General features: G+C 21.4%; 2 protein-coding genes across 2 annotated transcripts in view; one reads left to right on the forward strand and one right to left on the reverse strand.

The window, feature by feature from the left end:
* Positions 1–21149, reverse strand: part of LOC107995661 (cation-independent mannose-6-phosphate receptor) — a 24887-nt gene extending 3738 nt beyond the window's left edge. Inside the window, exons 1-15 of the mRNA XM_017053309.3 lie at positions 20930–21149; positions 20540–20762; positions 20302–20453; positions 19845–20113; positions 19582–19732; positions 19349–19500; positions 19144–19256; positions 18812–19065; positions 18480–18683; positions 18104–18247; positions 17831–18004; positions 17445–17622; positions 17295–17365; positions 456–579; positions 56–204 (exon numbers count right to left, since the gene is read on the reverse strand). Of these exons, the coding sequence (XP_016908798.1) occupies positions 56–204; positions 456–579; positions 17295–17365; positions 17445–17622; positions 17831–18004; positions 18104–18247; positions 18480–18683; positions 18812–19065; positions 19144–19256; positions 19349–19500; positions 19582–19732; positions 19845–20113; positions 20302–20453; positions 20540–20762; positions 20930–20983 (2412 nt within the window). The 5' untranslated portion in view covers positions 20984–21149. The remainder of the gene's footprint in view (positions 1–55; positions 205–455; positions 580–17294; positions 17366–17444; positions 17623–17830; positions 18005–18103; positions 18248–18479; positions 18684–18811; positions 19066–19143; positions 19257–19348; positions 19501–19581; positions 19733–19844; positions 20114–20301; positions 20454–20539; positions 20763–20929) is intronic.
* On the forward strand, positions 3900–17259 carry LOC107995659 (protein toll). The gene is made up of 6 exons (XM_017053307.3): positions 3900–4227; positions 10737–10958; positions 11667–12655; positions 13108–13426; positions 13666–14259; positions 14439–17259. The coding sequence occupies exons 2-6, from the start codon at positions 10767–10769 to the stop codon at positions 15552–15554; spliced, it is 3210 nt and encodes a 1069-aa protein (XP_016908796.2). The 5' UTR covers positions 3900–4227; positions 10737–10766; the 3' UTR covers positions 15555–17259.
* Positions 21150–21185: the final 36 nt, after the last annotated feature.

A 21185-nucleotide genomic window follows, 5' to 3' on the forward strand; every position in this document is an offset into this window, starting at 1 on the left:
AAGATATATGTTCAAATGAAATGGAAAAAAAATATAATTTCTATATAAAACATACTCTGCAATATTGGACACGACTATTGCCTCTTCTTGAAGAAAATGGATTGATACATAAGCGCAAACACATTCTTTTATCTGGATTTCGAAAATAAAATAGTGCTATTATTAAAGCAATAACACTCAATACAATGACTGCCACGATACCAACTAAAACAGATGAATAACATTTAATAATATTTTTATTATTATTATCATTTACATTTTACAATTCGTACCAAGTATTAAAAACAAAGTGTTAGCAAATTTAATTTTATCTACCCTTTTTTTTAATTTACTTCCTCTATGATTCTGTTATTTTATCAATCTCCTTGAATTAATTTTATTAATTCCATATTAAATGTATATATAAAAAGTATTTTTATATTATTAAAAAATAATTATTTCCTATTTATACTCACTATGACTAGGAGAAAAGTTTTGAACATCGTATGCATTTGAAGGAATTGTGGGTTGCTGAGAGTTCGATTGGCAGGTACATGTGACATTTGTGTACCATTCAAATTTTGCACTGCATTCCGATTCCTGTATTAAAAAGAAAAAGTCATCAATAAAATAAAATATGTATATACATTAAAGACTTTTATTTCATGTGAATCTAATTTAATTTCTAGCTTTAAAATGTAAATTTAAAACTATACAATTTTTCAATAAACAAATAATTATTAATTAATTTTTAATATATAGTTTATAAAGTAGTAGGAAGTAGTAGTAATAGGTATTAAGAACCGTATAATCAAAAATAATAATATGTCTTCTCTATCCTTATGCAATGTTCTTGTCTATGAAATAAAAATATCAAATATCTCTTTATACATTCTATCACGCTAATAGCAAATCGGAACAACATCTAAACACAAAATAGAACTGATTAAAATTTTTCGATCGTTTATTTTATCAACAAAGTTTGTAAATTTGTAAATTTAAAAAAAGAATGTAAATTATTACGAGTCAAATAAGTTTAAGCGAAAATATATAAACAGAAATAATAAAGAAATGAATTAATTTTTATGTTTTTATATGTCACATAAATATTTTATATATATTTTTGTTTTATCGCGTAAATATTTCAAAATATCGTAATTAAATTTTAAAAGAATAAAATAAGTTTAGTTTCTATAAATATGATAATATAATAAATAAACACATAAAAGATATATAAAAGTAGACAAATACATTAAAATAAAAATTATTAAAAACTACAATAACTGTATAACTTTTTTGTCTACTGAATATGATTTTACATTCAGATTAAAAAAGATTTGTACAATAGTTCCTTATCCTATCCTAGAATATACCTATATACCTAGAGTACATAAAGGGAAATTCCCAAATTTTATTACCGAAGTTTCTCCCATAATGAGAAAAGTAATTAAGATGAAATCAATACAATACATACTTCAAAAATTTCAAATATAACGAGAAAATGTATTTAAGAATATTAAATAAAAGAAACTATTGTTTAAACCTGTTTCTCAAAATATTGAAATGTTGAAATGCAAATGAATAATTACAATTTTAAATTAAAATTATTATTAGTATTAACTCATATTATTAGTATTAACTCAAGTTATGAAAAAAATAAATTTATAAAATAAATTCCAAAAATTCTCATTAGATATTCAAAGAAATATTAATATTATTTTTCTCTTTATATAAAATATTACAACAGCACAATGAATATATTAAAAAATAATAATATATATAAAAAATTATATATATTATAAAATTAGTAAGAAAAAAATTATTGTATCAATAACATATAGCATAGTAAAAAGATGATCAAATTTTTTTTGTTATTAATAGAGAAAAGTCATTCAAATGCCTGCATTTCGAGGCACGTGGTAAGGACCGACGAAAAGAGCGGAAACGGAAATAGTAATACAGCACCGTAATGCACATCTGCTTACCCTTATGAAATCATCTTGAGATTTTTCAAGGGACATGCTATTCTAAATAGGAAATACTTTTCACAGTGAAGAGAGCTACCATGGAAAAAACTGATTGCTTTCGGAAGTGTATTATTCTAGAACCTAGGCCATGTGGTGACCAGAAATATCGTGTCACATCTGGACACTTGAATGCTCGTGTCTCGTACTTTCGAATTTGTTGTTATACTGGAAGAGAAAAGGGTAAAATACCTTTCTTCAGGTAATCTCATTTTTATTACGGTTTATCTGAGATTTTATTGACATGCATTATATATATATATATATTTTAATATTTTATGGGACAAACCTGAATAGAGAAATTTTCTTATGATCTTATTATTTATTTTCATAAATAAAAATCTTGCTTTTATTTTTCAGATTTTCTTTTTCTATTTTATTTTAATAATTTTAAATGATAAATTAATCATTTGCTTTTATAAAATAATTAGTAAATTTCTGTAAAATAACATAAATAATTATTATTTTATTTAAAATTGCATTGTAAAATTTTAAATTATAAATTATAAAAATTATAGTAAATTGAAGATTAATTTGTCGTATAAAACAAGTTCTTTTACTAGATATAATCACGTACACGTGTTAATAAAATGGTCTAATAGAGTTTCATATTTAACAATGAGAAAGATATCATACTCTCTTGACTTATTACTATCTTCATCTTTTATAAATCCATTGTGTCATTGTGCTTTAGTGGGTTGTGTGCAAAAAATTATCGAGAAATAAATAGATATATACATAAGTATCAAATTTTTCAAGAAATTGCGCACAATTTTGACATATTTTAATGATAACCTTCATAAAATAATAAACATAATAATTAAAAATTAAAATAGTAATTAAAATATATAATTAAGTCATTTGATATTTTATGATTTTAACGATTATAGAAAAAACAATAAATAACATAACATAAACAATAAATACGATATTAAATTGCTTCTATAATAATCAAGATTGAAGATTCTTAAGTATCTTGTAAGGCTTTCTTTGATAAACATTTATGGAATGAAAAATACCAGAAGGAACACGTGTTCAGTAAAATATCTAAAAGCTTTTTGGAAAGAATTAGGCTTCTGGTTCTGGTAGAGAAGATGCTCTTCTACAGTGCCTCTTTAGGATCTATTTTATATTTATTTACTACGGTTCGGTGAAACCAGAAACGTAAAATTCAAAAGATTATTCTGCACAAGAAAATTTTTTAACTAAAATTACACCTAAAAATATATATTTTAAGATTGAAAAAATGTAAATACTATGTAAAATAAAATATATTTTATGTCTAAATAAGCATATTTGACATAACCTTTTGGTAATTCCACATTTTATCAAAATATTATAAATATATTTCGTCAGATTTGACAAATAGTGATTACATATTCTTTGAATTAAGAAAAAAATACGTATCTAATTTGTGTATTTTCCACTGAATAATAATATAATAAAAAAATAATAAATATACACTTTCTTTTCCTGATGAGACATATTATTTATTAAAACATAAATTGAAATATGTAAAATCCCAAATTTCAATAAAAATCAAGAAATTATTTATTTTTCAGAAAATAATTAAATTAGAAATAATTATTCCACTTTCTTCGAATTCAATACTGTAAGCAACGAAGACATTTTTTTATAACCTTAATAACATAATTTAAAATTGTAAATATTTATAATATATATATATATATCTATAACAGTTATTCTTTGTATATAATATGGCATATTAAATATGATTTATCTTTTATTTCCTTTTCGATAAATTTATGATAATAGTTTATCAGGATTTTATGTTTTTCATGAAAATTTCGTAAAAGGACTTTTCCCCACCACGTTTAGCGGTAAACTAGTATTTATCGGACTGTTTACCCTACCACCATCAGTTTTCTCATTGGATCGTGGTCGTGGCAGATCACGTGGTTTTGTTTCGTCATTCTGTTCAGACTCACGGTAGCATGCAAGCGTACAAGGAATCGACAGTTTTTGTTGAACCGTTTCAGTGAACATTGTATCTATGAATTTTTATCAATTTTAAAATAATTAGAAGTTTTACTTTGTAATTTACAATAATGTTTTGATTATTACAATCGAATCAAACAAAATTTATTATCGAATAATCGTGATTGTGAAATACGCAGTGTGTTCACGTGATTGAATAATTCTGGCAAAAAAACAAATAGTGACAACGAATGATTGCAAGGAATAATCCTTCCTATTGAATCTGGTAAAAAATTTTTTTAACAATTTTTTAATAATAAATCTATAATATTAAATAATACTATGTACACGATACAATATAATTATCGTATTATCAAAATCGATTTACATGTATCGATCTGTTGTCAGTGAGCGAATTCATTATATTCGAATTTTAAATACAAATAAAGAATAAAAATAATTATTTCCGTGAAAATATGAATAGGAATATGTAAATAATTACAAATTAATTATTTTTTATTATTTTACTTATATGTATAAAACATAAAACATTTAATTGCAATAAATATAAATTATTTGTTGTCTTTTTTGTTATTTTTGATTATAAAATAATAGAGATACGATATTTGATTATGAATTTATATTTTTAATCCATAGCGTGACGCGATTTAGAAGTTTATTTCCTATAAATGGTTTTCCAGGAAATAGTTAACTTTTGTTTTGTAATACTATACCTTTTCCTTTTCATGTCGATCGATTGATAAAAATTCTTAATCTTTTAAAATATTATTATTAAGGAAAATATATAATGATAAATTAATAAGTTAATAAATTTTGATTTTCTATTTGTATGAAATTCATTTTTTGTTGATGTACTACGTATAATAAAACAAATATTATATGTATATTTCGTTTTGAAAGTTTGATATAATTTTTCTTATTATTGAAAAGTTTTCATTCATATAATTAAATAACTAAAATTTATGTAATATATATACATATTTTTTTAATGATAGTGCACTTTATAATTTATTTTTCAACAATTAGATATAACATTTTTATTTTTTATTATTTCTTATTTTAATAAGAATTAATTAACTATAATTTTTTCAAAGAATAGTTTTTTACATTGAACAAGATATAATTACTGATAGATTGTGATTTATTAACTACATATATGATATAAAACATACGTGTATAAAAATAAATAAATAGATTTGAAATTATTCTGAAACTATACAATATATACGTAACTGATTCTTATATTGATGTACATTCAAAGTTAATATTCACATTTTTCGCAAAGATGCAGTAATCAATTTGGAATTTATATTTATCATGATATTTTTTATTTATAATTTTTTTATATACAAAATTTATGATAAATTTATAATTAAGAATTTAACTAATTAAATTAATAATTTGTCTATGTACTTAATTTGCAATTGATCACTTGTTAAATAAAAATTAAATAAAAATTATATTTCAGAAAAACAAATAAAAAAAATGAATAAATATATTTAATATCATTTTTAAAATATTATTTCACTATTTAAATATATACAAATTGAATAAGATTATCATTATTAAATAAATTATATTGTCTCAAAACGAAAATCTTAATTATCATCTATAAATTGTTATAATGGCTTGTAATTAATAAATCATCAAACTGAATTAATAATATTTTGTTATGAATTGTATCATTTAAAGAGATTGCGATAATTTTTCATTTCATTTTTTTTCTTTCGTTTTTTAAATGACTTATTTGCATTTATGAACTTTAGTAAAAAGATAAGATAGATTATCTTAAAAGAAATTAATCTTATTGCATATATTTTCAATGTACAAAAACAAAGTGTAATTGTCGTAACAAATTATTACAAATGCCATTAATTTAAATAATTAAGAGTGATTGTAGGAAAAATGCATAATTTTTATTTTAATTAAAAAAACAATATTTATATATATTTGAATCACATTTTAATATTTGTTATTATAATGTATTATTTTCATATTCAAAATGATTTAAATTTTGTGTTTAAAAGCAGAATTTCTTTTTAATCATAATTTCAATATTTTTTTTATATTCTCTAATTAAATATATCCAATGAATATTTAATATTTAATAAATAGTAATGAATCTTAATTCTTCAGAAAAAATTTATAATTATTTATATCATAATATATGATAATATTTTTTGCAACTAAGACATTAAAAGAAATTCAAAAATTACTAGATCAATGTAGTATCATTATCAGTACTTATATAATAATGAATATTATGTTTAATTAAAATATCTCATCAATAAATAACATCATTTTTTCTATAGAATAAATAAATTCAATCTATACGTTAAATATATGTAGCATGTTAATATTCTATTTAAAGATTAAAAAATCGATATTCATTTTTTATTCTTTCACTTAATATTAATAAAATATTATTCTTTCTTTCAGTATATAAATAAACATAGCAAACTTCAACGAATTTCACATAGTAAGAAATAAAAGAGAATGTAAATTGTCCTTGATATATAGCTAAATCAACATGTACCTCTATCACCTGTGTACGTCACAAATGTGCAATAAGATTGACGATTCGCATCTCTATTTAATAGATTTGATTTGAATTAGTTTTGATTAGTTCCTTCCTTGAAAATTATCGAAGTTATTAATTCAAAGATTGATGGATTACGACTATAATTCAAAATCGATTGAAAAAATAAATTTTATTTATCCTTATTAGATATTTTATTTCTAAGATTTTTTTTCATAAGTATTTGATTTTTTAAATTTTTAAACAAAAAATATTAGAAATAGTTTCTTTTCCAAAATTATGTTATTATATCACTAATAAATCATTATTAAATATAATATTATCAAATATAAACATTAAAATATTAATATATTTGAAAAAAAATTAATTTTTTGAAATAATAAAACGACACGGAATTTGTCAGTTAATATCTTCATTATTAGAGATATGAACGAGTTCAAACACCGTATAATTATCCTACTTATAATCTATAATCGCATTATGTAACGTATCAATAAGCCAAAAATTTGATTTCAAATCTTTCGATGATCATGGTTATGTAAATATATTTTTTATAGTGTTATAACTTGCGTAAAATAACGAAATATTTAATTTATAGTCCTACGTATCAGATATCTTCGAATTTGATATGATTTTTAATAATAAAAACATATCGAATCATAAATAGGAATCTTTTCGCAATTTTTCGTAATATTTTTTGCCATATTCAAACTTAATGAATACTAAGTGTATATACAATATTAAGTTTCAAAAATATTTTATCGATCATCACAATACTTAAAACTCGGAAAGTTATGCCATTAAGAAAATCTAAAAATCACATGTATCGATATTTCCATTTGAATAGCCATTATTAACAAATTTTATTTATCGTTTCAAAATGTACTAATGTACTAATTAGTCTTATGTTCCTAAAAATATCCTATGTATCTATTTTAAATTTTCAACATAATAATTTTTTAAATAACTCAAATTTTCATTAAAATTAAAAACGATCTATATTATTTATTATTAAAATCTTGTGTAAATGTTATATTAATTTCATAAAAAAAAGAATAATCATTGTAAAAGAATAATCATGTATCATTTCCAAGTATTTTACGTCATTGCTTTCGTTATATTCTCTTTTCTTGAAGATATCTGCAATAACAGAATCGCGTAGATTTTTAGCTCTAAATTAATAAAATGATCAGAGTAATATATTTATTAAATTTTTTGATATTAATAAAATATTATTAACTATATTATACTAACTATAATATTTAATATTTTTCAAGTAAAAAAAATTAATTATTACAATTTTAATGACTTTTTTCTTAAATATACATATAATATGTATATATAAATTTCATCAAAAAATATCAAGAAAAGTCACGAAATTAATACGAATCATCTTTATGTCGATCTGTAATTGTTTTTTTTTTATCTATCTATAGTTGTATCTAAAGATTCTAAATTAGAATTAGATTTTAAAAAGAAATAGATCTTACATTTATGTGCATATGTATATGATTTGATTTTTTTTTATCATTTACATAACAATGTTTTAATCCGACCAAATGGGAGGAATATACGCAATAGAAAGCATAATATTCGAGCAAAATGAATTTCATGAATATAAGAATTCTTATAATATATCAATGAAATAAATGCAGCATGCGATATCATAACAAGATATAGATAATAAATAAAACAAATAATAAATAAAAAATTATATTGATATAATATAACAAAATTTTCTAAATTATATATGAAAATTTTATTTTTTATTATCAAAATGTTTCTTAATTATTTAAAAAATAATTTTAAAATATTAAAATAATCATTGATTTTAAATTTAATTATTATTAATCAAGAAAAAAACCATACATTTGATTTAGATAATATTCTTCAAATATAGAAAGTTTCGAAAATTCTAAGAGATAACTTCGATTAAAATTCTCAAGGAAATATAAACGAAACAAATGTTTTATTTTGTATAAAAATCAATTATCAAAATAAGTTTTTGATAATTGTCTGGCAATGTCAGACAATTACAGAAAATGATAAAATATTAAATCATTAATTCTTTTATCTATTATCAGTAGGAAATAGAAATTTGATATCTAAAGAAATACTGATACGGATATACATACATTAATTTTTATACTTTATTATTATTGTCAAATACGCTAGTAGACAAATAGAAAAAAATTATTTATCGTTTTCTTTATACAATAAAATAATTAAATTTTCCAATTAAAATGAAATATTTTAATTAAAATTGAAGATTCCTCGGCAATATGATAGATACAAAATTTTTTTTTCGTATATTTTCTGCTTTAATTACACGTAACTATCTACTCATCAATTGTTAGTATGTATTTATAGTTATGTAAATATTGCGTTTTATTATAACTGTGCATCGAAAATTCAATAAAAAAAGTAAAACAATAAATATTTATTGTTATATACAACATCATAAATATATATATTTTTTAACCTACAATACAGTTTTGAAGCTAAAAATATCAAAATAATTATTTTCGTTCTTCTTATCACGTTCGACCTTGGCAAATGCTCGTTCACATGCATGCCCGTATGCATTACGCATCTTGCAATGACTCGTAAAACGAGGCGTGTCTCGTTTTAAGCAAGTGCACGTATGTAAGTACTCAGGTCGTTAGCCCGGATACATGTTGCGTGGAATACAGTTGCAAAGAATTTGATACGTGATGGGCATAATCTTTCAACCATTCCTTTCACCGAGATCATTAGGTGACAATTCTCCACTTGTCTTTGTTCACTTTGAAATAGTTAAATAAATAAGAGAAATAATAATAAATTCTATAACTTAATCAGTTGTAACAATATGTTCCCTGAATTCATGAAATTCATTTAATTTTGAATAATTTAATTGAACTATTGTTTAATTGATAACCAAAGTCTAATCGAGATGATCTATTATATATCTCTAGCAAGGAACGAAGACATCGTTAATTTTAATGTTATTTGCGAAGACTAATTGAAAATTGGATGAATTATATTAAATTTAGATATTTATTACGTTATACATATATAATACGTTAAAAAAACTTAATTAAAAAATAAAAGCTATAATAAAAAAATTTTAAATAAATATTTTTAGTGCGAACGAATATTCGAAATATAAAAATGAATATTTTTTTAAAAAAAATTCGAAACAATATAAGCCTAATTATTTGTCATAAATTATCGATGTAAGATAGTAATTATAACATGGAAGATCTGACAAAAGAACAAAATTTGTCTAAGGAGAATTGTTATAAATATAATAAAAATAATACAATTTTTTATAAGTTCGAAAAAATGATTGAATTATATATAATAAATAATTGATTTTTATAAAAATTACGTTTTAGAATGATTTATATAATTGAGATAACACAATTACAAAAAAAGTATTTTATAAATAGAATATCTTTTCTGAAATCAAAATAAAAATAAATAAAGCATTTCTGTGTAAAACGTTGTTTAACGATTGTGATATTTTATTTTTTTCCAAGAATGAGATATGCATTGAAAATAATCTTCCTGATTAAAATAAAAATATATAAAAATAAAATTGAATTAAATAATAAATTAATTATCAATAAATATTTTGAATTATTTATTTCAGCGAAAATTTGAAAATACGTATTTTTAAATAATGGGTAATTTTGTAAAACTTATGAATTTACTGCATTTTATAGCAATAAAAAAACAATAATACAAAAATTGTTTGTGGTTGTACAAAAAATGTAATATAAAAATATTCAAATATAAAAGTTTCTTTTTCTTTGTTATAAATAAAGATTAAATTATGTATGAAATATTTCTAACCTTTTTTAGTACTTATGATATTTTTAATATCAAATGTTTGCTATACTCATATTAATAATCTTTTCCTGTGTTTGACAAAGATAAAAAATGTTAATCATACGAAGTATATAAGTATATCATTTTCTTCATTGGATTATATTATGTAATTCAATATTTTCTCCATTTTTTAAACTAAAATATTATTCATGATGATATTATTAAAATAGGGATTCGTATCAATTTATCTATTTGATTTTATTCCATGATATAAAATACAGCTTTCTTATCACCGCACAAGGAAGTAACTGTATTAGTCTTATTCATTGCACCACTATTTCCGATTCGTCTCTTCTATATTCTTCTCGACCAATCTATTTAAGATAATTATAATAAAAATTAAATTTCTTTTTTCGTAGCGTACGTTATTCCGTATCAAATTTTACAAAATGTTCGAATCCTCGTTTCGATGTTGGATCATTTTTGGAATTGTTATCGCGACATGTTACGCGGAAATTCGATGTCCAACGGAGCAAAATTGCAACTGCTATCTAAGTCCTGAAGGAGTTTTTGAGATACAATGTCCAACGGATAGTTATTCGGCCTTCGTTGTGAAAGTCAAACTAAACGAACGTATTGGGGTAAGCATAAATGAATCATTAAGTCGCGAAGAGATAGAGAAATTTCAATAAAGAGCAAAGATGAAATATAAAAATAAATTTTGTACAAAAATACACGATTTTGGGTAATATATAAAATATGAAAATCGTTTATTACATTGATGTAGGAGTTTTATTATATAATGATATTTATGATATTTTATTAAATGTTTCATTTAAAACAAGATAAATTAGCAATCATTGAAATTATTTTTGATTTGACATTATCAATCCTAAATTGGATTTTTGAAATAAAAGATGTCTATGTCTAAATCATCTTTGAATCAGAGTGGGTTAATGATTAAAAATTAATTGATTCTATGTACAAATTATTTTTTTAAAATTATTCTATTCGATGAAAAAATGATCATGAAAAAATGAACATAGTACTCATACATTTTAATATATGTAGATTTTAATATATTTATATCTATTATATATATTTTTGTATCTGTAAAATTATCAATATCAAAAATGTGTTAATTAAAATATATATATATATATATATATTTTGATTATTTTAAAAATAGAAGCATATTAAACTAGATCGAAATTCTTGTATAATTATATACTTTTTAATTTTTCTCAACATAAGATTTGAAATTTTTATTTTCTATTAATTTGATAACAATTTACGTGGAAAAAATAATCGTGATTCATCGAGAAAATAAAATTTCTTTATTTTTCTAGATTGAATGTGTAAATTTTCCAAAATGGATTGACTTTCCAACGAATGTGTTACCACCTGAAAATGTAACTCTATTGTATTTCAAGATGTGCGAATTACCAATAAACCAGACTTTAAGAGAGATCTCGAATAAACTCGGTGCTCAAAACATAGAGAAACTGATATTCCATTCATATGGCAAATTATCTGTTCTAAATAGAAAGCATCTACAAGGTTTTCCAAATTTAGAATATCTAAGCCTGACGTGTAATAACTTGACCAATTTTAGCAATGATATTTTCGCGGATATACCACGATTGAAGAATCTCAATTTACGCCAAAACAATATTTATACATTATCTGAAATTTTCAATTACATACCCAATTTAGAAATACTTGAACTTGGTGATAATAAGTTGAAGGAAATAGACGTGAACACATTCAAACCATTAAAAGAATTAAAAATGTTAAATATGTGGGGGAATAAGTTCACAGAGTTCAAATCGAATATATTTGACAATCTTGTGTCATTAAATTCCTTGGACGTGAGCAGCAATCATTTAAATACTTTGCCTAATGATATTTTCGCAAAATTGGTAAATTTAAAATTATTACATTTGGCCTGGAATAACTTTTCCTCGTTACCAGAAGGTCTACTACAGCACAATGTTAAATTAAACAAAGTAAAATTATCTAATAATAGAATAAGCATGAAAACATTACCGAATGGATTGTTTGCGAATTTGAAGAATCTAAAAGAGATAGAGTTAAATAATAATGGTTTGATAGAATTGCCTGATCTATTTCATGATTCCATATCGCTTGAGATCATCGATTTATCTTTCAATAATCTTGAGTTTCTTCCTGAATATCTTTTTACGAATTTGACGAATTTAACAAAATTAATAATTAATAATAACAAATTGACATCATTGCCTGACAAAATCTTCTCACCATTGAAGAAATTGATTATATTAGATTTGTCTCACAATAATCTTATTTCAATATCTCGGTAAGTTTAATGTTAGTAACAGTAAATAAAATAATAATAAATTATTGAAAAATATTTTATGTAAAAAAAAAATAAAAATAACAAAAGCAATAACCATTAAATTATACTCTTAAAATATTAATATTACAATTCAATAATTATAATTTTAATCTATGAAAAAATTTATAGTTATACTTCAATGAATTTATTTTTAAACCTATTTATTTTGATAGTATCATTCTTAATAAATTGTTTTTTAGATTATTTTATAATGGATAATTTTTAATTTTTCTTTTTTTTTTAATTTTTGTCATAATGTTATATAATATTATATATATCAATACAATTTTATAATTATAACTTGATAAAAAAAATAATTTTAAAAAATTTTTTTATAAAATTGTTCTCTAAATTCATAAAAAAACATTTTAAAACTTTAGGACTACAAGTTTTATTTATTTTTGATATTTCAGACATCTTTTTAGTGATTTAATATCACTTCAAAATTTAAATATGGAAAAGAATCAATTAAAAATTATAGAAGAAACAAGTTTCAATTTCTTAACCAAGCTACGCATTGCAAAATTTTCTAACAACCAACTTACATTCAATACTTCGATAAATAGCTATATTGATGAATATGGAAGAAGATCACCTTTTCAAAGTTGTTCATCTCTAGAAGAATTGTATCTGGATAAAAATAATATTTCGGACATATTTGGTGATTGGCTTGTAACTCATGTAAAGCTGAAGAAATTAAATCTTCAATTTAATCAGATACAAGAAATATCAGTAAGATAATAAAAATATTATTTTTTATATATTATTATATTATATATTTATATTATTTATAAAATTATTTTTCTTTTTTATTAAAGAAATAAAATTGTACATATAACTATATATATATATATATATATATATAATAAATCTTAATAAAATATTTTTTAAATTTTTATTTTCAAAATTTAATTAAAATTAATATCTAAATTATTTTGTTAATTAATGCTTTATACAAATATTCATTTCAGATCCGAGATTTACAATTTGTATCAAATTCAATTGAAGTGAATCTCACAAATAATAAAATAAAACATATAAACTTGAGTGAAGCTAAGGAAATTGCAAGATTCCAACAAGATTCTCGGAATGTAATGATATATATTGAGAATAATCCTATCGAATGTGACTGTGACATATTTGATTTTCTTCTTTATTTGGAAGGAAAATTGGATCCTAACGTTTACAGATATTTTCACATCGTGCCAGGGTGTTTGACATGTCAAAATCCACAAATGTTTAAAGGCAAAGAAATAGTAAAATTAGAATCAAAGAAATTTATCTGTCAAATATCAAATCCTTGTCCTAATGAGTGCACATGTTATTCGCAACAAAGTAATAGAGAATTCACGATAAATTGTTCGCAAAAAAATTTGACGAGCGTACCACAAAATATCGAAACATTATTAAATTATAAACTTGTGATAGATTTTACGGATAATAAATTAAGCGAAATGCCATCTTTGACAGAAATTGGTTTAGATAACATACAGATATCCAAGTTGCTATTATCAAACAATGATATTCATGAGATATCTGTGGATGGATTACAATCGAACATAGAGGTAAATAAAATATAATTCTTTATCTTTAGAAATTTTCTTCTTTCATAGTTTTTTATCATACCTTTTATTTTCAACATATTCTATTTATCATTTATATGATTAAGATTATTTTGTATAATGTATAAAATTGAACATATTCTAAACAAAATCTAAATATCAATTAATTTTATATTTTTCAGTTGGAGTTACACAACAATAATATCAGTAAATTAGAACCAAATGTTTTACAATTGCTAAACAATAGTTCGTCGTTAACATTGCATGGAAATCCATGGATATGCGATTGTGATACAAGAGATTTACTTAGCTTTATACAAACGAAAATTTCAGATATTCGTAATTCTTCCCTAATTACTTGCAAAGATATGGATATTTCGATGATAAAAATGACAGCAGCAGATTTCTGTCCTACTTACACTGCGTTAATTATATCATTAAGTTTTTCTTTAGCTGTCTCAGGTATGATAATTGGTCTGCTAGCAGCAATTTATTATAGATATCAACGAGAAATTAAAGTTTGGCTGTATGCACATCAATTTTGCTTATGGTTAATAACAGAAGATGAATTAGACAAAGATAAATTGTATGATGCATTTATAAGTTATTCACATAAAGATGAAGATTTTGTTGTGAATGAGCTAGTTCCAAAGTTAGAAAATGGACCTAAACCATTCAAATTGTGTCTGCATTTTCGTGATTGGCTAGCTGGAGAATGGATACCAACACAAATTGCGCGTTCTGTTGAAGAATCCAGGCGAACGATAGTAGTTTTATCACCCAATTTCTTGGAAAGTGTTTGGGGACGAATGGAATTTAGAGTGGCACATTGTCAAGCACTCAGTGAACGTAGATCAAAAGTTATTTTAATTTTATATGATGAAATTGGTCCCATTAATAATTTAGATCCAGAACTCAAGGCATATATGAGCATGAATACATATGTAAAATGGGGTGATCCTTGGTTTTGGGACAAATTACGATATGCGTTACCACATGCTGAATTTACAAAGAATGCTATAAGAAAAAAAATTTTTCAAAAACATCAACCATGTATACAAATTAAAGGCGAGAAGAAAGAGTTAATTTATCCAATTGACACTTCTGAAACATCCCCTGCAACAAGCACTCCGCCGACAGATACTCTTAAAATATTTATATGTGATAAGAACGACAGTGATAATAAAGAGAATTCTCAAAATCTTTCTTCATCAGATTGCAACACCAAACTTATTCTTTCAAAGGAAGAATTAGTAAAACATAATTTGGTTAATAAAGTACAATGTACTACCGTATGACAAGATCATTATATATATATATATGTATATATATATATAATATACGAAACATTTGAAGAATGTTTTGTTTAAACAAGTTTTGAAGTACTCATTTTACATTAAAAAATGAATTTATTTATAATTTTATTAAGTTCATTCGAAATTAATACATTCATTATCATATAAAAACCAATTGTTACAATTCATTCATTTTGCAATTTATATAATAAAATAATAAACAAATTGAATATGTACCTATGATCAAGATATTCAAAGTAAATATTTCTATTTATATGATCAAAGAATGGAAAACTATTACTTTTATACAGAGTCTCATGGCGAATATTTATTATATTTATTTAATGGTGATAATGAATATATTAATAATTTTTTTAAATAAATATTCATGCTAAATAATATAATGCACAAACATTTATAAGTCATTTTGGATATATTAAAATTATAAAAAATATTTTAGTTGATTAAATTGCAAATTAATTAATTTGTTTAGATAACTTTAACTGAGAAATTTTTATTATGCAATTTTCTATATGAATGAATATTGATAATAATTCAAAATTCTGTATCATTATTATTAATTATTTCATTTACAGACTTATAAATTTGTTTTGTGAATTTCTAAATATCAATATAAGTAGATGTTAAAGACAAATTATATTTACTGACTGAACAAACTTATTGTTAATTTTAAAAGATAGAGATTATTGTAAATAAGTATTTTTATAAGAATTTTTACATTTTGAATAGATTTTACTTCTAATGTGTTCTTATTATTATTATTGAAATAGATAATTATCATATAAGCAAAAAATTAATATTCATTAGATATTTTTAAAATTATTTTTAAGATAAAATTTTTTTATGTATATCATTTAAATTACAATTTGTATTTTATATATACATATTCATTAGTTATGCATAAAAATTATAATATTAATTTTCATTTAATATTTATAAATAATCATTGTATTTAGTATTTATAAGATTCAAAATCATATTGCATAAACGACATAGGAGATTTAATTTATACATATATAAAATCAAACTTAATAGGAACATAAATCAATTTTTATTACCATTTATATTAATTTTCTATGGAAATTTAGAATGACATATGAATATATATATATATATATATATTATATTTTAAATATTCATTATTCATATTTTGTTTGCTCAATTTTATGAGCACAATAATTTTTTGGTTATCAAGAAATAATAAATAAATTGTTCATATTTCAATAAAGAACTATAATACTAACTGATACTAATTGAAATTTTTGATAATAAAAATAAATAATGAATCTCGTTACAAATTGTAAATTTATTAATGACTTAATGAATTTTTATTATATAATATTAATATAATTATTACTAAATGAGTACCTGAAATAAATATTAATATAATTTTTCATAAATATATTTAAAAATGATATAATTTAAATAATTTTTTATATAAAACTACATACATAATTAAAATTACCTTTTCCTTTTCATTTAATCTTTATAGTTAATCTTTCTTTTTCTTTCTCATACAAAATTAAAAAAAAATTTAAAAATACAAAGAATATAGATTTAAGAAATTTTAATTATACGAATATTGGATTATTTTTTTTATTCATTATATAAAATTAATAACATTATATATAATTTCTTTTTATGATGTATATATTCAAGCAGTAACAATAAACATAATAAATGAATGAAACTATTGATTTTATTGAAATAAAAATTACTTACCCACAATAATTTTGGTGTGCCAATTCCTATAGATTTGTTACATATAAACCATACTTCAGATGTATAAAAACCTAATTAAAAATAAATGAAGATAATATAATAACATGAATCTGATTCATAATTTATTTAATAAAAATATCGTGTACTTACCATTTACGCATTTACTACCATTAGAGTATTGAAGTTTTATAACATTTCTGCCATAATCAAAAATTACATTTGCTAATGATCCATATTTATTATTTCCTTGACATACAGCAGAACTATCACAGACTTTTTCCCCGCCGCATATATTTATACTATATTCTTTTCCTTGTTTATTTTTTACCTATAAATTTATATCCAAAACAATTTTAAAAAATTGTACATATATTACATTATTAGTTTATATCGATATATTATTTAAATTATAATTTAATTTATAATATTAATGATTATTTACAATTTAAATGATTTCTTTATTATTATGGTTTCATTTTTAAAGTATTAAAAATTAATTTATAAAAAAATTACTAGAAAATTTTTAATAAACTTACATAATATACTTTTTCATTTTTATGTAATAAAGATAAATTGCATTCATGTGAAAATAGTTGATCTTTTACAATGCAAGGGGAGATCCAATTTCCCATTGCAGCTCCACATGTTATACTTGTTTTCCATTCAAAAATGTAAGTACAATCTTCATATTTCTTAAATTCTGGAAGTCCCTAAAAAACGAATTTCAAAATAATTACACAATTACAATATTTTTCTTTAAAATCATTTTTCAATATTTTTTTATAATCTAATAAATATTGATTGATTACCTTATCATTATTATAACATGGAAATGTAAAATTTGAAGAAATTAATTTTTTTGAATTTTCAGGACATATTGATCCACCGACGTAATGTAATACAGTTTCATGATTTTTATTTAACATAGGGCTTTCTTTTGACAATCCTAAACTCTATCAACAAATACAAATATTTTTTTTATAATTATTTCATTTCATCAAAAGCAAATTAATTTAAATAAATATTACATATATTATCTATCACTGTAAAATGTTATTATAATTATAAATATATGTACATATAATTACATTCAGAAAAATTTAAATATTGATAATAATTTTGTTAAATTAAAAAAAATAAAATTAATTTAAATATATATATATATATATAATAATATTTACTTACAGTTTCATTTACATATTCATTATTTGAATTTATTGAAGTTTTGCAAATTGCACTGCCATGTATACATGTTAAACCAGATATAGGAACTAGTGGTCTACATATATTTATATGAAATTCAGTTTTATTTACTTTTATAATATAATTATCAGTAGATTTTATTAATGAACTTAAATTTATTTCATTGTCATCTGTAGCACATTTTATCTGAACAATGTAAATTATATATATAATATATATAATAGTAACAAATATAATAAATAAATTAATAATATTCAAAATACTCATAACAACTATAAAAAAAAGATATAAAAATATAAAAATAATATTCTAACCCTTTGCTCACAAACTAAATTAGTATTCCAATGTATAATTAATTGGCATGTATTTTGTTCCATAATAAGTGGTTTATTTGGAGATCCTTCTGGCCCACAAAAAAATGCAATAATTGTATAACGTCGTCGTCCATTTTCACATAAATCTCCATCTGTGTAATTTAAATATGGTCCACCTTCTTCCCATATTAAATTTGTATTAGCTTTCCCCATAGATATTTCCATAGATTTATTTTTATTAGAAAGACAAATTCCTAAATATAAAAATAAAAGATATATTTATAGTACAATTATATTAAAGAAATTAATTAAATATAAAATAATTAAATAACCTGTTCCTGTTACACATGAATTATCTACAAGTGATTCACATATTTTAAATTTATATTGTATGTCATTCTTTGTTATTGAAAAATTTTTATTCATTAAAGACCGCAAATCATATCTGAAATAAAATATTTACTATAATTAATAAAACTTTATTCTTAGAATATTGTCTTTAATAATGCATAATTGAAATATTTTCTCAAATCATACGTAAAATTTGTAAGAGGATTATTCACTGTACATTTCCCAGCAGTAGCTATACTACTATTACGTAGAAATTCTATACTGCAAGCTGCTCTAGTTTTCCATATTATTTGATAATGACATTCTTCACTACCTCCAATATATTCTGGAAATGTATCCTAATCGACATCAAATAACAATTTATAAAAAAATAAATAAAATAAAATTAAATAAAAATAAATAATATGCATAGTGATTACCATAGCTTCAAAATCGCATATAAAAGAAATAGTAGTTTTAATATGTGGTATTGTAATATTTTTCACTTTACACAAATCCCCATCTTGATATTCAAGCATAAGTTTTCCATCTGTTATAGTTGGAGACTGAACATCACCTAAGTTTACATATCTATAATAAAATATTATTATTGTTAATAATATCTACATGTTTATCAATTTCCTATTTTAATCATGCTAATTATTACAAATATAATTTTTATTTAAAAAAAAATAATTTATACCCAATTTGTGATAAATTTTGTAATAAACAGGCTCCTGAAGTTGATTGGCATAGAGCATTATATTCAAATATTACAGAATGACAAACATTTAATATAATTTTTGAAGATGTTTTATTATCCATTAAAATAATATAATTTTTTGAATAAGTTGTTAAAGGTGATAGATCATAGTGCAAACCATTATTTATTACTGTACAATTTTTTTTAATTCGAGGTCCACAAGCAAGATGAGTTTTCCATATCATGAATATATTACATGTATTTAATGTCTAAAATATTGATAATAAAATAAAATAAAGATTCATTTTATTTTAAAAAATATATTGTACTATTTAAATTTTATTTATTTTATAATATATTAACATAATAAAAATTATATTAACATAATAACAAATAATATAATAAAATAAAAATAATTATTATTAAAGGTTAAATAAAAATCTTAATGCATACATACATCAGGAAATATTTCAGGATAAGAATTTTCAGCTTTATAATCACATTTCATAATAATATTTACAATATATTTTACTTTAGATGTACAATCATCACCTGTGAATATAAATGATATTCTCCCCTGAGTTATGTTTACTGTTGGAGGCATTTTTCCTAAAATAATAAAACAAAATTATTTTTGAAAGATAAAATACTAATGTAATTTTAATATATTAGATATATATATATAAAATTAGAACCTATTCCTTTTTCTTCTTTGTTTTTTAATAAACAAACTCCATATCCATCTTTTCCATTGCATTTTTCTTTTAATGGAGAGCATAGTTGTAATCGTATAGTTATATTAAGGAAATTTAAAATAACATCTTTTGTAGAACTTATAAGGTTTGTAAAGTTATAAGAAAAAAGACTCAAAACAGGTTCATGAATTATGCAAAAATTATCATTCACTGCTGATGTATTCTGTATAAAAAATATATATATATAATAATAATTTAAATTATATCATAACAAGTAAATATATTAATTACAAATAAATATATAATTCATTAGATTTAAAATATTTTTTACATTATAAATAAGATGATGGACAAATAAATTATAATAAAAATAAATTTAATAATACTTACAGCAAAAACAATTGCAAAATAGTAAAAAAACAATAAAATATTTAATTTGTACATTTCTTTTCTTTATTTAATTGTGGATTAATTACATTGTAAATATTTAGCGTATTAACATACATAACAATATTTTTCACTAAACTTTTCTTGAAAATTAAATGATTATCACTCAAAGATAAATACAAACGAATTATCCAAACTGCTTTATCTGAATAAAGCAGATATAGATCCACGGTTACCACGAAACTATATTAAGTTACTA

The sequence above is a fragment of the Apis cerana genome, linkage group LG4, assembly GCF_029169275.1.
Source record: "Apis cerana isolate GH-2021 linkage group LG4, AcerK_1.0, whole genome shotgun sequence".
NCBI lineage: Eukaryota > Metazoa > Arthropoda > Insecta > Hymenoptera > Apidae > Apis > Apis cerana.